General features: G+C 45.7%; 4 protein-coding genes and 2 long non-coding RNA genes across 12 annotated transcripts; 3 read left to right on the forward strand and 3 right to left on the reverse strand.

Moving 5' to 3' along the window:
• Positions 1-9: 9 nt before the first annotated feature.
• On the forward strand, positions 10-1643 carry LOC136196950 (uncharacterized). Of its 2 annotated transcripts, XR_010672329.1 has the most exons (7): positions 10-56; positions 113-253; positions 319-471; positions 519-601; positions 659-783; positions 844-997; positions 1058-1643. It is a non-coding gene; the product is annotated as an uncharacterized lncRNA (long non-coding RNA). The 2 variants fall into 2 exon arrangements; XR_010672328.1 differs by having other exon boundaries at positions 844-1643.
• Positions 142-2745, reverse strand: LOC136196949 (uncharacterized). Its single transcript, XR_010672327.1, has 2 exons — positions 2678-2745; positions 142-2211 (listed from the first exon to the last, which is right to left on the reverse strand). It is a non-coding gene; the product is annotated as an uncharacterized lncRNA (long non-coding RNA).
• LOC136196944 (uncharacterized) lies at positions 1645-6548 on the forward strand. 2 transcript variants are annotated; one of them, XM_065986602.1, is made up of 5 exons: positions 1645-1783; positions 1865-2242; positions 2784-4625; positions 4677-5012; positions 5061-6548. In XM_065986602.1, exons 3-5 carry the CDS (start codon positions 2874-2876, stop codon positions 6366-6368), a joined length of 3396 nt encoding a protein of 1131 aa, XP_065842674.1. In that variant the 5' UTR covers positions 1645-1783; positions 1865-2242; positions 2784-2873; the 3' UTR covers positions 6369-6548. The 2 variants fall into 2 exon arrangements, with proteins under 2 accessions (XP_065842674.1, XP_065842675.1); XM_065986603.1 differs by having other exon boundaries at positions 2855-4625.
• Positions 6549-7209: 661 nt separating this feature from the next.
• LOC136196945 (uncharacterized) lies at positions 7210-10909 on the reverse strand. Its single transcript, XM_065986604.1, has 7 exons — positions 9100-10909; positions 8701-9048; positions 8518-8655; positions 8309-8459; positions 7842-8255; positions 7539-7792; positions 7210-7481 (listed from the first exon to the last, which is right to left on the reverse strand). The coding sequence occupies exons 1-7, from the start codon at positions 10870-10872 to the stop codon at positions 7347-7349; spliced, it is 3213 nt and encodes a 1070-aa protein (XP_065842676.1). The 5' UTR covers positions 10873-10909; the 3' UTR covers positions 7210-7346.
• On the forward strand, positions 10841-17722 carry LOC136196946 (calpain-15-like). Of its 5 annotated transcripts, none has more exons than XM_065986606.1 (15): positions 10847-11721; positions 11779-11981; positions 12031-12100; positions 12154-12272; positions 13620-13759; positions 13820-13895; positions 13947-14072; positions 14128-14283; positions 14341-14502; positions 14557-14881; positions 14948-15120; positions 15170-16027; positions 16077-16159; positions 16329-17027; positions 17078-17722. In XM_065986606.1, the coding sequence occupies exons 1-12, from the start codon at positions 10942-10944 to the stop codon at positions 15330-15332; spliced, it is 2493 nt and encodes an 830-aa protein (XP_065842678.1). In that variant the 5' UTR covers positions 10847-10941; the 3' UTR covers positions 15333-16027; positions 16077-16159; positions 16329-17027; positions 17078-17722. The 5 variants fall into 5 exon arrangements, with proteins under 5 accessions (XP_065842681.1, XP_065842678.1, XP_065842680.1 ...); XM_065986608.1 differs by having other exon boundaries at positions 16503-17027; XM_065986607.1 differs by having other exon boundaries at positions 15170-15380; positions 15644-16027; positions 16077-17027.
• A 204-nt stretch (positions 17723-17926) lies between these two features.
• LOC136196974 (activating signal cointegrator 1 complex subunit 2-like) lies at positions 17927-21103 on the reverse strand. Its single transcript, XM_065986641.1, has 20 exons — positions 20997-21103; positions 20786-20947; positions 20656-20714; positions 20503-20605; positions 20298-20455; positions 20201-20243; positions 20102-20148; positions 19930-20055; positions 19814-19867; positions 19655-19759; positions 19530-19601; positions 19402-19476; positions 19248-19350; positions 19153-19203; positions 18985-19091; positions 18811-18933; positions 18658-18754; positions 18528-18604; positions 18357-18477; positions 17927-18305 (listed from the first exon to the last, which is right to left on the reverse strand). Exons 1-20 carry the CDS (start codon positions 21072-21074, stop codon positions 18099-18101), a joined length of 1968 nt encoding a protein of 655 aa, XP_065842713.1. The 5' UTR covers positions 21075-21103; the 3' UTR covers positions 17927-18098.
• Positions 21104-21133: the final 30 nt, after the last annotated feature.

Raw genomic sequence — 21133 nt, forward strand, 5'->3', positions numbered from 1 at the left:
CGCTAAGGACAGCATCTGAGCTGAGCTGCTCTGAGGAGCTCTGAGGGGGCTCTGAGGTTGGATACTCGCCAGGCAGCTGAAGCCATACCTATGCTGCAGCTTCTCTCAACAGCAGTCAAACTCCTACGCAGCAAAAGCAACTCTGCTCAGCAGCGGTGTCGTCACGAATCTCATAAAGTCGTGCTGATGGCCAAGAGAGAGGCAATAGGAGAAAAAACGCCTGCAAGCATGCAACCGAGTCATCATCATACTAGTTAGTCACTTGACTTCTCGGTAGTATATTCGTTCTGGGTCTTTCCACTCCCAATTGTCTTTTAGGGTTTCTACGTGGTGGCCATCAAAAACGTTCTTAGAGAAGTCTTTTTCATTTAATACGGCAGCCAATCGAAAGCTATTTCCTTTTCTGTAGCTGAGCATTCCGATGGCATACCCCTTTACGTTCCACTCGTCTGAGAGAAAATCTTCGAGCAAGTTGAGAGCTTTAGGAAGGTCGTTCCGAGCAAAAAACGTGCTTTTAGCGTCGTCACTAGTTAAAAGCACGACTGGATAAAGGGGCTCCGTGGTAGTAAAAATTCGATATTGTCCTCTTCCGACTTTTCCCGTAAGAAATTGAAATTGATCAGGTGGTTTTTCGTAAACGTCTTCAATTTTTGTATAGCGATAATCAATTTCTTGCCTCTTGCACAATTCTTCTTTTCTTGTTCTGGAATTGAATTCGTTTTTCGGGATACCAGCATCTTCGCAGATTCTGTCTGTCAATGACAGAAACGAATCGGCTGTGAGGTGTCCTTTTATCGCAAATTGTTTTTTTTGCCGTACCCACGTACCAACGTTATACGTCAGATATGGCTTTTCAACCCAGCCTAATAGTTTGCTGAGACTGAATCATTATGACAAAAAGCTCATCTTCAACGTCGCGACGCCGGAGATAGCTTTCATCATGGATGCTTTCATGCATGCAAAGCGTCGCGCCCATGGTCGGGCGCCAGCGCTGCCTGTCAGTCCACAACGAAAAGGACGTATCGATGGGCGTGAATTTAGCTGCTTCCTTGTCCAGTCTGTTGTAGAACGCTTTCATCGCCATCTCTGCCTCACCAGCAAACCGTGACGCACACATAATTGTCACGGGAGTCAGGTAATTTTATTACTTAAATTGGGTTATGCAATTACAGCAGCAAACGGTATGGATAAAAATCGTAAACAGAATTTACTTTGTTTTGGTCGTTCATTTGTCGCGGTGATACTTTCTGCTCGGCTCTTTCCAACCCCAATTTTTCTGAAGATCAGCTTTGCCGCCGCAACCGAAATGATGTACGTAATCGTCTTCGTCAAAAATGATTGCCAGTTGAAACTTCGTTCCTTTTTTGTGGCTCAGCATTCCAAATGCGCAACCCGGCACGCGCCACTTTTTCGTAACAAAATTTTCGAGGATAGCTAGTGCATGAGGCAATTGGTCTGCTGGTATCATGCTCGTCTCGAGTTTTCTGTTATAGAGGACGGCAACGGGATAAAATATCTCCTTAGTAGTAACGATCTTGTAGTCGTCGATTTCAGCCACATTTTGGAGACCGTCTTCCTCAATTTTAAACATTTCCTCTAGCTTAGGATAGTAGTAGTCTTTCTTCTGTCTCGTTTCTAATTCTGATTTGATCTTTTCAGATTCGAATTCGTTCTCAAGAATCCCGTGCTCGCGGCAGATTCTTTTTGTGAGCGCAAGAAACGTCTCCGTCAACAGATGAGCCTTGACGTGAAACTGTCGTGCCCTTTGCCACGTCCCGAACGAGTAAGTGAGATACGGCTTGGGAAGGTCATCCAGCATCTTGCCAATACTCTTGATCATTCTCATAAACACCGCGTCGCTTAGTTCCCTTCGCCGTCTCCGCTCGGGCCGACCTCGAACGGTGGCTCCGACGGTCGGTCGCTGCTGCCGATCAATCCACAGTGCAAAGGGTTCATCTCGCGGGCCGGATCGCTCCACTGCGCCGTTGATGTCGTCGAAAAAACGCCTCGTCGTCATAGCTCAACGCTCGCTCTTCTACGCGGGTGTGCTTAATTATATAATCTAGTTAGCCAAATCGAAAGTTGCGTGATCGTACTTTGGTTCGGGGTACCACACACGCGGTTTCGGTTTAGTTTGCGGTCACTTTTCGTTTTAGGTGCACATTGAACGGTTAGCACCATAAATTCGGCGAAAGGGATACAATCCAGCTACTGTATCGACAGAAAAGGTCCCTCAAACTGAGTAAGAAAAGTGGTAGCACGCGTAGATCAATTTGCGTACTAGCTAGGCGTAAGTCTTACTCCTCGATCTTCAGGGGCCCCCTAAGTAGCTACAGTACGTATTTCGGACTTCGAGAGCAGTTTTTGTCTTTTCGACGTCCTTTTTTGGCGAACGCGCTACACAGATTTGGGCCAGCAGAGATTTTTCGAAACAATAACGAGAGCCGTTTTTCGAATATCGGTTTCCTATCTGAAATACTGGCAGTTTTTCGCTTGCGGCGACCACTTTTTACATGAAAACGGCGCGATTTGGTTCACTATGTAGTTTATCGAAAAAATCGCTTCGTTATTGTTTCGAAAAAGCTCAGACGATCGCCTTCGAAGCGGTCGCTTCGTCAAAATCGGACGTCGAAAGTCAAAAAACGCGATTAAAGGCCCTTCCCGACGCGTCGCTTACCTTCGGCATATCGAACGCCTTCGATTCTGCTGTCAGAATCCTGAGATAGTCCGTTCACTAAGCTTTAGCTCCATCCCTAAGGAACGCGCGTTCTCTCATTCCATAGGCCAAACGGACCGCCTACCCCTAGCAACGTCGACCACGCCCCTTGCCACCTTAATTGTGTGTTGACTACAGCAGTGTACGAAATCAAGCCATGGCGACTCCTCCTCCTCAGGTCGAAGTGTGGGTTCACAATGTTGACTACGATGCAACGGCTAAAGACCTAGCGCTGTATTTTCGTGACGAAAAGGACGTGCCTGTTGTTAGATGCCAAATGAGGCCATACGGTTCTGACGCGCGTCAAAATTTAGGCAATGCGATTCTCACGCTGTCCAGCGTGGTGGAGTACGAGAAATTCATTGAAAGAGCAATGACTCAGGGAAAGAGACGAACCAGCGGCAGAACTAACGAGTCGTTCACGTTTAGCGGTCGTACGCTGAACATCGAGCCTTCATTCAAGTCGAGCGGCTCTTCTCCTAAAGATTCGAAGAAGGTTTTCTCATTTGACGCAGAAGTGCGAATTGGAGTTTTCCGCGGTCATGACGAGTTCTTGTTGGCTTGGAACATCAGCGAAAGTTCCTCTTCGCCACCGCGCGTAGTGGTAGACTTCCAATCGAAATGCGTCAAGATCTCTTATCACGACAAGCAAACGAAGATGAAGCGTCATATCGAGTACCATGCCCACGACGTCGACGGTATATACAACGTCAGTGTCAGCAGTTCGGAATTTTTGCAGCGGCCTGCGTATCTTCTGAGAACGACCATGGCGCCCAAGTTGTTTGAAGAAGACCAGAATTCAAGCTCGTCAGTCGATCATCAATTTCTCTGGGAACTAGCAGCAACTGATAGGATGAGTGGCAACGCTAGGAGGTCATTAGACTTTTCACCAAATAGAACTCTGAGCGTTTATCGCGATCTACTACTCTTGCACGATGCTCCCCTCAACGATCCTTTTATTCGTGAATGCACCGAAGCAGGATGGAAGTGTGACGGTGACGGTGAACCTTGGAGGGTAACGGAAAGTCCTCTTCAACGCTCTCAAGTGTCTTCGGCATCTTTAGGACGCGTTTCATTCAGGATCAAATTTCTATTGGAGACTTTGTTTTCCGAAAGAATTCTCTACAAAGACTTGCTTCCTGAAGAGTTTTATGATGAACTCGATTCTACCAGAGTTCCGAAATCGGAAGAGGTAGCGTTGGCCGCTCTGGATGATCTACGGCGATCTGCTCAAGAGTTAGAGAACGGGAACGACTATGTGAATTGCCGTCCTATTAGTGACCCAGTTGCATTTTTAAGAAAAACAAAAGCCTGCCGGGTAAACGAGGAGTCACATAGCGCTATGAAAGTCTATCATGTGCTGGTAACGCCTCTGACGGTGCAGCCATGGGGTCTCGAACATCACCCTTCGAATCGTGTTTTACGTGAATATGATTATATTCTGGATCACTTTGTTCGACTCTCTTTTACTGACGAAGACGGAACTGAGCTCTTTCTAAGGGAGGGTAACAAAACCGCTATTATTGACCGTTTAAAACAAATTCTCAAGAAGGGCATCGTTATAGCAGATAGATCTTTTGACTTTCTTGGCATGTCGAGCAGCCAAATGAGAAAGCACTCCTGCTGGTTTTTTGCCAAGACGAACGATCCAAAAACTGGCACTTTAGTCACCGTAGATTCCATACAAAAATGGATGGGCGACTTCAGCGCTATTGACGTCGTAGCCAAATACGCCGCTAGAATGGGGCAGTGTTTTACTACTACTGTATCAACCAAGGAATGTCAGGTTAACAAGGAAGAATTTGGAATAATTGAAGACACACTACGCACAGTAGAAGAACGAGACGCTTTCTATCTAAAGAAGAAAGAGTACAATTTTGCCGATGGAATAGGAAAAATATCACCTGAGGTTGGCACCGTGGAAGTTAATGTACGTATTTTCTAACCACTGTTTCTGTAGTTTGCAGAAATCGTGTACAGAAGCACCCAAGGGGGACTGCAAAGCACTCCATCTGCATTTCAAATTCGCTTTGCTGGATGCAAGGGTGTCGTTGCTGTTGATCCACATCTCTCAGGCGGCAAAAAAAAAATTAAATTGCAGTTACGCAAGAGTATGCTTAAATTTGAGTCGGATCACAATCAAGTCGAAGTATGCAATCTGAGTTCATTTGATTCTGGGTTTCTTAATCGGCAGATTATTTTGCTTCTGTCTACTCTCGGCGTAAAGGATCAAAATCTACTAAAGAAACAACGCGAGATGCTACAGACGTTGGACCAGATGTCACAGGATACAAAGGTAACTGTTGCTTTCTTTCTCAGTGCTTGCCTTCTCAGTCAATTTTAGATTGCTGTAAAGTATTTGAAGCTCACAGCCGCACTTCAGCCTGACGACGCCTTGACTGCTGCCGTCAAGATGATGGAAGCTGGGTTTCAACCAAATAAGGAACCATTTGTTCATGGTGTACTGCAATCCTATCAGGCTGTTCAGCTTGACAATTTGCGCCAAAAAGCTCGAATTTTTGTCGAGTCCGCTGCACTTCTGATGGGAGTTATCGACGAAACGAATTCATTGGAGTACGGTCAAATATTTGTCCGAATAGACCGTCAAAAGGCGGGAATAGAGCCTTTTGTGGTCTCCGGTCACGTTGCAGTTACAAAAAATCCTTGTTTTCACCCGGGCGATATTCGAGTCCTCGAAGCAGTTAAAGTTGACAAGCTTTCTCATCTCGTAAACGTGGTAGTATTTCCTGCTAAAGGCTGTCGTCCGCACACCGACGAGATATCTGGATCTGACCTGGATGGTGACAAGTACTTTGTTACCTGGGATCCCGATCTACTACCGCCAGAGGCAGAAAGACATTTCAAACCGATGGACTACGAACCGTCAGCCCCCCAAAAAAAGTCTCCTATCACGCTAGACGATGTCAAGAACTTTTTCATTGATGTTATTATTAGAAGTGACCAGCTGGGTCGAATTGATCATGCTCATCTTGCGCACGCGGACTCGCGCTTGTCAAGAGCAAAAGATCCAGATTGCATAAGGCTAGCTGAAATGCACTCAGAAGCCGTTGATTTTCCCAAAACGGGTGTTTTGTCAGAGCTGCCAGATGAATTGCGTCCAAAGGCCTATCCTGATTTTATGCAAAAAACAGATAAAATTTCGTACCTTTCTCGGGGAATTTTAAACAAGCTCTTTTGCCAAGTACTAGAAGCCTCTCAGCAAACCAAGACAAGCCCACCACTTTCCAAAGACAGCCGTCTTGACTCTAAAGGATACGAAGGCTACCTGAAAGAAGCAAGAGCACTGCTGAAAGACTACAACAGTGCTTTACTTGACATTATGCGTAAGTATGGCGTTCAAGACGAATGGACAATGATTACAGGAAACGTTAGAAAGTTAGGAAGATTTGTGCGACGCAAGGAGGTGTCCGCTGTGCGCATTGAAATACGAGAAAAAATGCAAGGCGTTTTTAGAGCGTATCGCCAAAAATTTTATAATGGGATAACGCCCTTTTCTGCTGAGGCCTCTGCTAAAGCTTCAGCTCTTTACCACGCCACATACGCTGAAGATCAAAGGCTACTTAGCTGTCCCTGGATTGTGGTTGAAGAATTGACTAGAATTAAGGAATCAGACGAAGGCAGCAAACGCTGATCACAGTAACAGTCTACACATGTAGTTGCAAATTTTCGGTGCCGAACTTCTGCTGGCCCAGGCTGAATATTTTACTTATTATAATCGACTTTTGTAGTTTATTATAGCACAGTCTTGACAAAGTTGCACTCAGGCGATTGAATATTTTTTCGGAAATAATTTTGTACACCATCTACGGGAGTTCCAAATCACATGACGAAAGTAGCCTAAGCGAAAAAAGCTGTCCCAGCGGTTGGGACTGCGGCCAACGACGTCTGCGAATGGCTCCAACTGGAACGTGGCAATGCAGAAAATGCATGACGACCAGTTCCGTGCCTGATTGCGCGATATGCCTGCAAAACGCTTCGGACGTGGATTGAGAGGAATCGAGGCACGAAGCCACTCGAAAAGCTTTGTGCCGCGCTCTGTTCGAAGCGGAACTAGTATCGTGCTCGAAAGAGCGTGGGGATTCAGGAAGAGTGAACGATGCATGCTCGAAAACGGCTACGATTGCGAACGCTCTCCTTTCGCCGCCAGAGACCGTGCCCAATCGAAAAATTCACTAAATGGATATCGAAACCGTTCCGAGGCAAGCAAAGACTCCCAGAAAGCGAAATCTCCCCCAAACGAGCAAACAAGCGAAGGGAGGAAAGCCGTGTCCAATTTGCACCGATGACGCGGAGAGAGTTCATGAAGGACCCCAGCCTGCATACAGATCGCGCTGGTCACATGCACAATTCACCGTTTCATTGAGTTCTGTGTTTCAGAACTTGCAGCAGGGGTGTATAGCCAGGCCATGCAGTTCGATCGTCAGGCTCGATCGGGCACAGTAGCCGGCGCGACTAACTTCGTCCGGCTTTTCACTTAGTCACGCTTCACCCTGTTGTGCCACACCGATTGGTGCGCCCCTGATGTGCAGTACGTAAAGTAAATGAACGTGATTCTAACCATGCACATCGTTAAAGTATAAAAAAGATTAGAAAGTCAAAGTCACTAAAGTCACAGTGCATCGAGCATTTCAAATATTCGACGAACAAAGGGCAGGCACCCTTCTATGTCACTAACAATTTCAGTAGGATTCCACTCACCACGAAGTTTCTTGTCAATTGTTTTGCTTTTGACATGAACATCAATCTGAAAACAAAAGAGCTTTACTAATTACAACTAAACATTTCTAGAGGACTCTGATACTTTTCTAACGACTTCGTCGGTCGTTGATGGTGACCTAACATCGCTTTCTTCTTCGTAACTTAAGCATATTTCGTAGTTTTCCAATTCGTACATACTTCTCTTGCACTTTCGTTTGTATTCAATGTCGAAGTTCCCAGGAAGACGGCCGTTAATGGGTAAGACGAGGTTTTCGTCGTCGAAAGAAACGGCGGCGCAAAAGTTCTTGATCAATAAATCGTCTTCGACTTTTTCTTCATCAGATCGATCAAAATGTGCTAAGAAAAATACGTGAGACAGCCAAGCAACTCAAACTATTGAGAGAACCTGTTCTGATAAGAAGCCTGCAGTCAAATTTAAGATCGGGAAACAAAATGTCAACGCGACTGTTATTGTGAGGTTTCAAGCAAAAATTCCATGGCCCAGCTTTAGCAATAAAGTCAAATGAGGGTGGTAACGACACTACTTCATAGAGCTCAGGTCTCGCCTGTGATTTTTCAAGAACAGCAAGAAATCGCCGAGGATTGCATGAAGGAGTAAGTACTGTCAGATCGTGACGAACAGAGGAATAACAGTGACGTGCTGATAGGCTTTCCAGGTAGGACTCGAGCTCACGAACTTTCATTTCAAGTCCCACACGGCTACTGTCAAACTGAAGTCCTGACTTAAAGTCAGTTCGAGCCCTTTTCAATGTTGACAGAGCATTGCGGTAGAACAATGTTGAACCTGTTCGAATTGTCTCTAAAATTACAATTGGCGTTACTCTAGGCTACTAATTTTCATAATGCACCAACCTTTTTGTGGAACGAGACATCGACCTAGATGAAACCAAGAATCAAACTTTACTCTGTAAGGCCTCCCGCGTTTCACGGCAGCTAACACGTCGGTTAGTATAGGGCTAATTTTTCTGAAGCCTCCAACACCGACTGTAGATGTCGTCTCATTCTACACAAAGATCAAGGTGTATCTACGTGCCAGACTACCAGCAGATAGCCCATGCAACCTGTTCAACTGTTAGGCGATCGTATCGGCGGTAGTGGGCATCTTGCCGCCAAGTGAACTGAAGCTTCTCGTTAGCCAGAATGACTATTAGAGGTCTCACTGAAGAATGATATCCTTTCCGAGAGTGTTTCTCCCACTTCTGTATTCACAAAATTAGCATAATACCAACAAAATTGAGACTTACGATTTCCATTCTAATTGTGTTCACAGCAGTGAAGACGTTTTGTGGTTGCCCAACAATTTCGAATCCCACACTAGGTATTTGTTGAACAATGACACCATGACACTTGGATTGAATCTTTTTAGTCATTCGGGTTGCGAAAACAAAATCGAGGAATTCTTTTGGTATTTCAAGTACTCTACTTAGCTTTCCTTGATATCTTGCGTGATAAGCTTGCAATAACTTGTATGTCCGTCTCCTGGCCTCCTTTAGCTCGCCGATTTTTTCCAGACGTAAATGGTCTGATACAACGTAATTGTTTAGCCAAAAGTTGACGTATCTTGTCTTCTTGTTGATGTCTTCTGTAGTTTCCTAAAAGCAGCCAATAAGTATACCGTCTATATTTAGTCATCATCATCACACCTGACATAAGAGCACAGCAGAATTTAGTTCTTGAAATCCGTCATCTAGATTATCAAGTATGACTTGCAAGGATTCTGTTTGCCTGCGGTCTATTTTTCTAAATGTCTTCAAATTTAGATTACCGCGGACGTTCTCGTTGTTTTGTTTCACTGACGAGTTTGATGTTTCTTCCCTCTCGATCTCACTGGTGTTAATTTTAGGCAGTCCAATGTTTAGTGCAGGAAAAGACCCAAAAAAGAAAGTTGGTTTTGACGCATTTGGAATGCTAGCCCTCAGCATTTGGGCGAACTGCATCTGCTTTAAAGGTTTTGAAAACGCCAATATAATAGATAGAGCAATTTTGCCAGGAATTCGTAATAACAACTTCATCTTTCTGTTGCAGCTCCAATCGCAATCCAAACAGATGCTGTCAAGCAAGTTTTCTTCCAAACGACATGCCTTCAAAAGTCCCTTTCTGAATAGGTTAAAATCAAGTTGACGAGGATGTTCGACGTCAAGCAATATTTCAATAAGAGTTGTTTCGAGAATAACTAGTTGATGCTTGCACGGTCTTTTGATCCAGTCAAGTTCTCGCATGCAAATAGTTCCTTTAGCATCAGTGAACCCCCATAACCGTTTTAGAGAGAGAAGGACACTTTGATAAATTTTATCTGAAGGTTTGATCAAAGAGTAGAAAAAAAATAGTTGCTCTTCGCTAGAAAAGACATCATCACGGTTATGTCCGTGTTTTATAATCAGCATGGCTTCATCCTGCTTTGCTTTGAGAGCTGCTAGTAAGTGTTTTTGACGATGATGTGGATGAGAAGAAACAACGACGTCATATTGTTTAGAAGTTATTAGGCCGTGGTAATAAAGAAAATCAAGAGCCGACTGATCAACGTTTCTGAGCAACTGTTGCAGACCTTCTGTCCTATGTGAAAGATATTTTCCGGACAAAGCTTGCATTGGAGGTGGGTACAAAGGCAGCGTTCCAATTTGAACATGACATGGCCCGGTCAAAATAGATATAGTATTCACAGGCTCCAAATTTGCAAGTAGCCAAATAGCAGACATTCCTGGGATTTCAAAACTCAATTGTAGGCTGCCTTCTTCTGCTTTGGTCAACACGATTTGCTTCATTTTACAGTTCAACAAACCAGACAATGCTTGAGATAATTCTTTCTTGCGCTCTTCGTACTCCTCACAACTGCTCAAGGGAAATACCATTTTAACAACCGTTCTGTCTTTTAATGAGACGCTCAGTTGGTGGTGCGAGTCTTCGACAGCTTCCACAAATTCTTCAAAATAGTTTATGTTTTCTTTGTTTGTTTGAAGTATTCGCGCAATGGCAGCTCTAATGGGGTGAATTGAAACTTTGTAGGCGTGTTTAAGGGTTTCATCGATAAAGATCCAGACAGTGCAAGGTAGAGTTGTTCTAAGTAAGTCACGTGAGCTTGTGGAAGGCGGAGCAGTAGAAACTGTTTTTGATTCGGACTCTGAGCGACAAAGTCTGTCGGCAATGAACTCTTTTTTATTGCTGCGCAGAACTTTGCAAAATTTGGCAAAGGAGCCAGGTCCTTTTTTCCTCAAGATATCGAACAACAGCCATTCAACTTGTTTTGAAGAAGACTCAATAGAATCACATTCCTTTTTCTCATCGATTGTCAAAAGAGTTTCCTCCATCAGACCATACAGCAGGGTACAATCAATTTTTAGATTTTGAGAGAGGTAAAGGATGTTTTGCTCAACTGGTTTCCATTCCTCAGCCGGATTCGGATCTGAGAAACTGCTCATAACTTCAGCTTTCAATAGCGCGAGGCCGGGGAAACTGTGAAGTCTAACGCACTCAGAAGATCTAATCACATGACACCCAGAAAAGCTCTTGAGAGACGAATGGCTGAAACGGGAACGTGGCAATGCAGCGAATGCACGACAACCAATTCCGTGCTGATGGCGCGATGTCACGCCTGCAAAACGCCTCGAAAGGGCTCGTGGAAGTGTGGACGATGCACGCTCGAAAACGGCTACGATTGCGAACGCTGTTCGGCGTGCCAAGTCAAGCGAACTCTCTCCTTCCGCTCCCAGAGCCCGTCGCCAATCGAAAAATTCACCCAATGGATATCGAAACCGTTCCGCGGCAAGCAAAGACTCCCAGAAAGCGAAATCGCACCGAAACGAGCAAACAAGCGAAGGGAGGAAAGCCACGGGTGGTCTTGTCCAATATGCACATTCTCCAACGACGACGCGGAGAATTTCGTCTGCAAAATGTGCGGCGAATCAAACCCGTGGAAAATAGGATCAGTCGATTTGGTGCCTAGCAACGAGTCAAAGTCGTGGTCGTGCCCAAAGTGCACGATGAAAAATCCACCTAGTCGAGATCGATGTGAAGTTTGCGGCTGCGAGGCGAAAGGAGGAGCAATCGAAGTCGATTCACGTTGGTCGTGTCAAGCGTGCACTTTCCTCAATTCAGTCGAAGCCAAGCAATGTCGCGTTTGCAGAGCGAATAGAGATCAGGTAGAAATCGAAAGCAGGCATCGATTCACCTTGGGTCGACAGGAGAGCACGTGCGTCGACGTGCGACGGCAGCGCGACGAGGAGAACGCGCTGCGACTGTGGAACGATATAGTGGCATTTTGCAAATCGGTGAGCACGGAGGTATCTCTGATTAGAATAAGGTGACAATGTTTTGTGTTCGTATAGAACCGACTTCCTTTTGTGGATCCAATGTTTCCGCCCTGTCCCAAGTCGCTTTACCTCGAGCCGCGTCACTCGGACAATCCGCGCGTGGCTTGCTGGTTGCGACCACAGCACATTCGGCAGAAGGAACTGATTCGTTCGTCTTGGGTCGTCTTTAGCACGCCCAAACCGAGCGATATAATTCAAGGCATTGTAGGAAACTGCTGGTTAGAAAATTAGAAATAACGTTTATTATTATTATAAAACAATATTTAGGTTTCTAAGTGCTTTGGCTGTACTCGCTGAAAAACCCAAACTTCTTCAGAATATCATTATCACGAAGAATGTTAGCAAATTAGGTGTGACAGTCATTTCAATGATCCTTAGTTATTCTCATAGATATGCCAGGAGGGAGCCTACCAAGTTCGTCTTTGCAGAAACGGTATATGGGAGGTCGTTCTCATTGACGACGTTCTTCCTTGCAACAACTACGGAATGCTGGTCTATTCACAGGCAAAGTCGTATACAGAATGTACTAGTTCTGTTGGAAAGTTTTCGGCATCTGTGCGCGTACACTGTAGCCTATCGGCTTTGGGGGGGGGGGGGGGGCCCTTTCCTTTGCGGCCATAATGTCGTTCGTTTTCGTAGAGTTCGAGCGATATTTGCGCGTCCTTGCTTCAATATCGGTTTGCGAATGCGTAGTGGTCTCGAAATCGAGCCAGCGCTTCGCGAAAGTTAGAGAAAACGCGACAGAAAGTGTCCGCCGACCTTCCGGGTCCCCCGATGCGACAATCGCTAGGCTCTCGCGTCGTACGTCAAATAGTCGAATCGCAAAGCTACCGCTTTTGTCTAATTCTCGATCGAACGTTCGATTACCGCAGTAGATATATTTAGAACAGCGTGGACAACACGTGCAACTTGTTCGTTCGCTTTTTGCGTCCGAAGAGCGAGCGAACGTCTCTCATTGGCACGGATTTACTGTATTTTATGATCTACTCTTCATTCACGTTTCTTCTACGACGCGTTCGGTCGTTCGTAGCAATTGCGTCATACGCGTTGCAGCATACAATGATGTCATACGATTATGTCATACTACGTTGGCCCCTCCTCCGTTCACCGTTTTCTCGCATATAGACAGCGAATCGCGGCGAAATTTTGCTCGAAACGATCGAAGAATTGTATTCGCGACCGATTGGCATCGGTTTCCGAGTCGAAACGACGAGCGTTTTCGTGCTGTAAAGTTGCGGTACAAACGAGGCTCCGCCCTCTCGAGTATAAATAGCCAGCTCGTACATCAACTATCAGAGTTCTCAGAGCTAGGATAGAAGGGAGCAGGTAACTCTCCCCAAGGTGTGACCATTAATAGCCCGGTGGCTGGTCAATTTCCTCACTTGACAAGGGCATGGATTGCCTTCCTAGCAATGACGAGAGCAAGGCATTCTGATATCGGATAAACCTCCATAGCACCGTCTTCTGTGTGGTTTGATATCGGGTGTCGAGTTTTTTATTTTTTTAAAAAGGTCTCCAAATCGAAGGAACGCGTTTTTTGACCTTCTAGCGGTCAAACGACGCGTTTTGAACGTTTTGCGACCGATTTATAGCTTAGGGGGCCTCAGTTGCAAACTTTGCGTCAGTAAATGAAGACAACGTCTCAGAGCATCCCTACCAAACCATTACCGTTTTTACGATTACCGTTGAGGCGGTCATTTGACAGCCGAAGTTTAGTCAAGAGGGGCCCCCCTCTTCATTCCAGAATTAAGACTACACTGTACTACTACACTGTACTGCACACCTCATGGGTGCCTAAAGCTTTTGAACGGTGCTGTAACACGAGATCATTTCAATTCCGCTGCTGTATAGGCTAGCCGAGGTCAGCTGTGGGTTCCGCTCATAGAGAAGGCGCTCGCCAAGCAGCTAGGCTGCTACGAGGCAATGAAAGGGGGCGCCTGCATCGAAGGTCTATCTCTTCTCACCGGAGCACCATGCGAGAAAATTCGCCTTCAAAGTAAAAACTATGGATATTACCATTTTCCATACATACACATACACACACACACATACATAGCAAATCCTAATCGTCCGGACGACGCTTTGGACTCTGATCTCATCTGGGCGAGACTTCTCAGTGTAAAAGACGCAGGGTAAGAGATTTGACGACCTCGGTCTTCTAATACACACGGACTCGAATGCAGTTTTCTAATGGGCGCCTCATGTGGATCGTCGAACAATTCAATCAGCGAAGAAGAGTTTCGACACGTCGGTCTCGTATCGCAGCACGCGTACTCCGTTCTCGACGTGCAGCAGGTTCCCCAGGGCAGGTAGGGCGGAGACGTTTTAGGTAGAGCTACGTGTAATCTAGCCTTCCTCATTCAGGCTAATTCAACTTCGCAATCCGTGGGGATCGCACTCGTGGCGCGGCGACTGGGGAGACGCGTCTCCGCTGTGGACAGCCGAGCTCCGAAAGAAATTGCACGCTCGCAAGACGGCTAAGGAGGGAGTCTTCTGGATAGCACTAAAGGATTTGATGAAGTCAGTAGTACAAATCATTCCCTAGTGTGTCGGCAACGGCTTTTCTCTCCTCCTCAGATATTTCGATCGCGTCGACGTGTGCAAAGTGCGTCCTGATTGGTGCGAGACTCGAATCGATACGAGTTTGCAATCGGATGGCCGGGGACCGACGCGCGTGGCGAGAATCAGAGTACTTGCCGACACCGAAATAGACGCCTGTCTTTATCAGCCACACAACCGGTATTCTAAAATCCTTCCGTGCATTGTCTATGTACGAGTCTTCTTCCCCCTAAGGCACTTTGATGCGGCCGACTCGTCAATTGATTTATGCGTTGCAATTTTGGCCGTGCCTCCAGTAGGTCAGGTTCCCACGTCAGCTGTTTCCCACAGCCAACGTGCCGTCAAGGCTTGCGTGACGTGCTCGGCGTTTCTACGAGAGGGCGATTACCTAGTTGTTCCCATGGCCTTCAATCACTTCAACTCGACGGTGGAACAGAAGCCGTGTCTTCTTGCTATACACACTGCTCGTCCAATCGAAGTCGATTCATTTGTTCCGCAATCGACTCTGCTTAGCAGTTCCGTCTACTTGATGCTGACCAAGTCTGGGAAGAGAAGCGAGGTAAAATTTATATATACCTGGTATGTATGTATCTCTACTGAAGAAATTCGCAATACACCTCTTTAGTTGTTCACCGGCGTGACAATGTATTCGCTAATGACTGCTGGCCTGATTGTGGCTATTGAGAACCGAAATCCGAGTTACGCTCTCAAATTTGAAGCGGATTGCACAAACAGCATGAATATGGTGAGTAGCAGAAACGCCATGAAGACAACGGATTACATTAGGCCTCTTTCATGGTACATAACTAAGCGCGCCCCAAGGCCTGGCGTCGATTCTCTTTTTTAGGCAAGTCATACTGATATTGACTCAGCTGGAAAGAACGAATAGCTACAGCATAAGCTTCTCACGAAAGGCATCGATGTCTCAACGTCGTATTGTCGACTCAGCTCTTCACGAGCCTCAGCTGACCGAAGGTAACTGCTTGCTGCATCAGCCCTATCCTCTCTAGAAAGTTGAAACTACGGCAAAACGTCTGTGTTCAAGAAGAAACTAACAGGTACATATATTATTTTTCTACGGTTCAACGAAATGATCCCATTGCTCGGCCTTGCTTTTTCTGAGCGCCCATCTTTCTGTTGTGATTGCCGTAACTGCCCTTGTAACGCTCCTTCGCCGCTCTCGCCTTTAGCTGATTTTGACGCTTCATGGGGCCTTTCTTTTCGTCGCCCGTGTTGTCTGAATAACCCTTTTTGAGCTCACCCCCTTTGCCTTGCCTTCTATGCTTCATCTAGTCATCCGAAGTTAGATAGAGTTCCCTAGGGCTACACGTAGTCTTTACCTGGGGCCGAGGATTTTCAGGCAGCTTTTGTTTTGTCGCTCTCGTCGTTTCCGTCGTCGTCGTCGTCGTCGTCTTCGTCGTCACGGTTTGAACAAAGGCAACTTTTCGTTGAGCCTAAGACAGAAAAAATTGATTGAATTTTTGACCACGGATCTTAGAGAAGGGACATTCAGTATCAGTATCAGTATCAGACATTGAGTCGAGTGTGCACCTTTTGATGCGAAAATCTTCGACGGTCACAAAATCTGGCGCTCCAGGATAGAATCATGGTATCGTCGTATTTGTCCTTTGCACGCATGCGTAAGTACACGTGTCACGGGCAGCTGTCACGGGACTACAGGAAACGAAATGATAATGTCGGAGCAGTAAGTCGCTCTTTTGAACCCCCGGCCTGCACCGATCGTTGTCTCATAGAAATACCACTGCGACGAAAGACGCGTCTGGACCGGCGATGGATTCGACCGCCGCTAGCGCGGCTAGCGGTATATCATCGCCTGGTTCGTACTTAGTCTAATTTGGGGGCCCACACCCGAATCGTCATGAACATGCTATATTCAGAGCCGTACGGCTCTGGCTATATTGAGTATTGCATCGTGCATGCAGACCTTGGCGAAGTTGCCCCCTCCCCTCACTCCTCCAGATTTTGACTAGCTAAATAATTGACAGATTCTACTGTGGATCTGCTTAATATCATGCGTCATCAGCGGAATTATATGCTTCGTTACAAGAAGTTCGGGGAGCACACCCATATTGCTGGTGACTCTTTCTCGAAAATTGACAACTGTACCCTGGGCTCAAGCTTTATTTCAAATTATGTCATCCCCTCCTTTGGCATTCCAGATTCCCGCTTCACCTTCGGCCTCTTTTCCGGCTTTGACAACGAGAAGGAACATCCAAAAGCAAGGAGGCGTCTGTCCAATTTTGCTAGTAAATACGAGAAGAAATGCATCAGCATCCCCAAAATTGAAAATAAATTTGACGTGCATCGTTTCCTGGCAAATGAGGTCATCTACCCATTGACGGGCTGCTGTTGGCTTTCAAAGCATGATCATGAGAAGGCAAAGGAAAAATACCCGCAAAAGTACAGCAACGTTAAGCTGTGCAACACCGGATTGGGAGACGAAAAGACCTGGCACGGGTCATTGGATATGATATCAAAAGTCACAATTGAAGATGATCAAGATGATGAAAATGAAGGGGATGATACTGAAGATGATGATGATCAAGAGGATGGTTCTTATGTGACGCCAGTGACAGTAGCTTCACCGTCACCTAACAACAGCTTTACTAGTAGCTTTACTAGTAGTGAAGATGACTTGGAGTCAGCAGTAGCATCAGAAGTGAAGTTTCAAAAAGGGAGTACCGGTATGTACAAATTACACCTTTGGTTTCAATAACTGCAACCGTGTATTTAGATATCTCGATTCATTTGCCCCAGGTTAGTACCCAGGTTGTAGTCTGGTCATTTGTTCAGCATAACCGGCATCCGGACGAAAATCCGCTTGTTCCAGCGATCTTAATCAACATGCGCTCATTTCGTTTCGTTATGTATGACTGTGTGCATGACGTTTTTCTGGAACTCACTGATGATGTCCCGTTTTTGAACAAGACGGGTCAATTCAAATTGCTCTCCATCGCTTATCTTTGGGTGATATTACACCATTCAATGTTTTTGAATCGACTAAAACTTCCTGACGGAACGGCTGGAGAAGGCAAGAGTGGATTTTTGGAATTGGCAGAAAGTCGCAAATGGAAGCAACATTACTCTGCACTCAAGGACTATCACAAGAAGACCTTTACCGTCCGTAAGGAGGAAATGCCAGACCATGATGTAACGATTGGGCGTCCTGCAGACTTCATAACAGAACCTGAACCATCACGAAAGAGAAAAAGGAAGTCAACTAAACGGACGAGGCGGACTGGAGAAAAATGAAACTGATTTTCGATTTGCAACTCTACTACACTAAGGTAGAGTTCTGAATGTCTTTTCTTTTGGTCTAGCATTACGAGTTCAATCGTTGCGTGTAAATGAAAAAGTTTGTGGCTATTGAGAACCGAAATCCGAGTTTCGTTTTCAAGTTCGAGGCGGATTGCATAAACAGCATGGACATGGTGAGTAGCAGAAACGCCATGAAGACAACGGATTACATTAGGCCTCTTTCACGGCAGGGGGCTAGCGTCAATGTTCTCTTAGGCAAGTCATACTAATATTGACTTAACTGGAAAGAACGAATGACTACAGTGTAAACTTCTCACCGAAGGCATCGATGTCTCAAAGTTGTATTGACGACTCAGCTCTTCGTGAGCCTCAGCTGACCAAAGGTAACTACTTGCTGCATCAGCTCTATCCTCTCTAGAAAGTCGAAAGTACGGCAAAAAGTCTGTTTTCGAGATTCAAGAAGAAACCAACAGGTACAGTATATTATTTTCTATGGTTCAACGAAATGATCCCATTGCTCGGCCTTGCTTTTTCTGAGCGCCCATCTTTCTGTTGTGATTGCCGTAACTGCCCTTGTAACGCTCCTTCGCCGCTCTCGCCTTTAGCTGATCTTGACGCTTCATGGGGCCTTTCTTTTCGTCGCCCGTGTTGTCTGAATAACCCTTTTTGAACGCACCCCCTTTGCCTTGCCTTCTATGCTCCATCTAGTCATCCGAAGTTAGATAGAGTTCCCTAGGGCTGCACGTAGTCTTTACCTGGGGCCGAGGATTTTCAGTTGTAGCTTTTGTTTTGTCGCTCTCGTCATTTCCATCCTCCTCCTCGTCTTCTTCGTCGTCACTTGTCTGCAGTTTGAACAAAGGCAACTTTTCGTTGAGCCTGACAAAAAAAAAGTCGATTGAGAGTTTGACATTGAGTCGAGTGTGCACCTTTTGATGCGAAAATCTTCGACGCTCACGAAATCTGGCGCTCCAACGGTGGAATCGTGAGTATCATCGTATTCGTCCTACTCAAGAAAAGTAATTGGTCGCGCAGAAAAAGAAAGGGAGATAAACGGACATCATAGTCGTCAAACTGAGTATTCAAAAAGCGATCCCGCATCGAAGAAACAAACGACTTATCGTCCAGCACGCTCTTGCTGCTGATATCACGGTTTCTGTGCAAGAGTTAAGATGAGAAGCCAGTCGAGGCATCAAAAGCAAAGAGCAGTGCCTCTCTTTATATCGTATTTTGGAATAATCGAGCTCTTGCGAACGAAAAACGTCCATTTCGTCGTCGTCGAACACATTTCTTCGCTTCGACAAAACGCCTTCTGTCTTCTCGACTTTATCAGGCCTGTTTCCGAAAAAGGTGCTGTTATGTAAGTGTACATCCTGTCTGGTATACCTAATCTCTGTTTTCTTTTCTTGGGTTTCTGACGCTTGAGCTCCTTGATCTTCTAAGAGAGAACCGATTGTTTTCTCAGCGTCCCAAGCGCATCCTTCCAGGCACGTCTACACGCGTTTATATACATATTGAATAATACCATTTCCCAGCGAGCGAGTTAATTAATACCCTGATAAACGCCTCCTCCAAATGAGGAAAGACCTCCTTTACTTTAGCAATCTAAGAACAGGGGCTCAGCACCTGAGATAGCAATTATAGCATACCATATGATCTTCTTTAGTTAGCTCGTTTTCCTCGGAGTCGTGTCTCCGTCCGAAGTCAAGTGCTTTCATTGTATCTCTAATGTACAGGGCTTGATTGGAATCACTGTGCAACAAACAAGTTCACTTTTAAATGTGACTATTGATTTATACGTACAGCGATGGAAGAGCAACTTCTACTCGACGCCAATCTTCCTCAATGGAGAACACCGCGTTGTAATTCTTCAGAAATCTTCCAAAATTTTCATTGATCAAAGAGACAAGAGGTGTATCAGTTAAAAATACTCAGAAGACGCCAGCATAAATGCTATCAATTCTAGGAGCTTGTCTGCCAACTCTTCTCGTCGCCTCGGAGTTCTAGAAGGAAGGGGGCATAAGGTCATATAGTTGAGTCGGAGGATGCAATATACCTTTCAGCATCAATGGGTTTCAGATACGCTTCCTCGACGAGACTGTGAACCAAGGAAAGCAAGGACGCTTTCGAACGTAGGAAGGCCTCTCTCAAATTCTCCGACCTAAAACGAAACTACATTTCCCCTCGAATGAAATTTTTTTCTGCGTGCACCTACCGCCAAACTAGCGGACGCAAAAGCGGCACAAGATTCTCAAAGAGACTAACGACCCTAGGCGGCCCCCCCCAAGAGAAAGGATTAGAAAGCAATGCGCCTCATTGAATCACGTCTACTCTTTTGCAATCAAATGCTTTGCGAGCGCCGGTGCAGCCACACTGCACAGTCTCACGAACGACGAGAGCGTTTGACCAATGTCGTTCGCGTAGTGCAAAACATCGTCAACTTCTGATACAGACCATCTGCGACGACGCTATTAAGGATATGAATAGTATAAAATACTGTTACGTTTCGTCGGCTTTGGCTTCAACTCTATCCTTGAGCTTAGCAAAAGCCTGACACAGAATACAAGGAGTGATTGCTTCGCTTGGGCTCTGTGCTACTTACGTCGACAATGCCATCACACGCAGAATTCAAATCATCAAAGTATCTAATTAGAAAGGAATGTCTCTACATATGAGTGCTGTGTTCGTTCTACGCTTACAGTTTCTGTTTAGAAAACACGTTCGTCAGCATTTTCGTCAGCAACGGACTGTTGACTGCGTCCCCGTAGAGAACGCACAGGTCCATCATTTTGGGCACGTCGAGCAGAAAGTGGTTATAGACAATTTCCGCGAACGCGTCGTCAGATAAGAAGTTGTCCTAGTACGCAATTCAAGTCAGAGGAGAAATCAACGATGACTACTAACTGGGCTCTCTTTGCTAGTGGAGAGCCTGACAAAAGTGAAGAAAACTCGTCGATGAACGCTCCGGTGAATGTCCCTAGCAGCTACAGGCACGGCACTAAGAGATCTGAAAAAAATGTTCGGATATCGTCTGTCAGAAAGGTCAGTGATGTCTACCTAGGTGAATGTCGCAGATACGAACTTAGAAACGTTTTTAGAGAATCGTCAAATATGAGCTAAAATGAGTAAACGGACAGCATTTGTTGTCTGATGATTGCGGGATGATGGATTCGTCTACTCATTGCACCTGACACCAGAATTTGGAGTGATCTCTCGTTAGCAGCCACCGAAGATCGTCATCGATGATCTCTAGCAGCTCTATCCATTCTCCGAGCGCTGCCTGATCGGATGGATCAGACGGAAGCGGAGTGTAGAGAACGAAATGAATCGTTTCGATGAGGGACGGATGCTTTTTTCAAGAATGTTCATAGGGACAGCGATCGAAAGCTTGCGATTACCAAATCAGGCATATCCTCCATCAGTCCAGTGATAGGATTCTTTCGCAGTTCGTGGCGCCGATCGAGTGGAACGGCCATAACACTACGTGGTGCAATGACAAATAATAAATAGACCGCACCTTCTACGCAGTCGTGCG

Source organism: Oscarella lobularis, chromosome 16 (genome assembly GCF_947507565.1).
Source record: "Oscarella lobularis chromosome 16, ooOscLobu1.1, whole genome shotgun sequence".
Lineage (NCBI taxonomy): Eukaryota > Metazoa > Porifera > Homoscleromorpha > Homosclerophorida > Oscarellidae > Oscarella > Oscarella lobularis.

Bases quoted from the DNA above. Each gene is read 5' to 3' on its own strand.
- LOC136196946 (XM_065986605.1), top strand. From the start codon at position 10,942: ATGACACCCAGAAAAGCTCTTGAGAGACGAATGGCTGAAACGGGAACG. The intron at 11,982-12,030 runs GTTAGAAAATTA...AACAATATTTAG, and splicing joins GGCATTGTAGGAAACTGCTG to GTTTCTAAGTGCTTTGGCTG. The intron at 14,073-14,127 runs GTAGGGCGGAGA...TTCCTCATTCAG, and splicing joins CAGCAGGTTCCCCAGGGCAG to GCTAATTCAACTTCGCAATC.
- LOC136196944 (XM_065986602.1), top strand. From the start codon at position 2,874: ATGGCGACTCCTCCTCCTCAGGTCGAAGTGTGGGTTCACAATGTTGAC. The intron at 4,626-4,676 runs GTTGGCACCGTG...CTGTTTCTGTAG, and splicing joins TAGGAAAAATATCACCTGAG to TTTGCAGAAATCGTGTACAG. The intron at 5,013-5,060 runs GTAACTGTTGCT...AGTCAATTTTAG, and splicing joins AGATGTCACAGGATACAAAG to ATTGCTGTAAAGTATTTGAA.
- LOC136196945 (XM_065986604.1), bottom strand. From the start codon at position 10,872: ATGAGCAGTTTCTCAGATCCGAATCCGGCTGAGGAATGGAAACCAGTT. The intron at 8,460-8,517 runs GTTGCATGGGCT...ATCTTTGTGTAG, and splicing joins ATCGCCTAACAGTTGAACAG to AATGAGACGACATCTACAGT. The intron at 7,793-7,841 runs GTTCTCTCAATA...TATTTTTCTTAG, and splicing joins CAGGCTTCTTATCAGAACAG to CACATTTTGATCGATCTGAT.
- LOC136196974 (XM_065986641.1), bottom strand. From the start codon at position 21,074: ATGGCCGTTCCACTCGATCGGCGCCACGAACTGCGAAAGAATCCTATC. The intron at 20,456-20,502 runs GTTAGTAGTCAT...ATTGCGTACTAG, and splicing joins CCACTAGCAAAGAGAGCCCA to GACAACTTCTTATCTGACGA. The intron at 19,477-19,529 runs GTATTTTTAACT...AAATTTTGGAAG, and splicing joins TTTATGCTGGCGTCTTCTGA to ATTTCTGAAGAATTACAACG.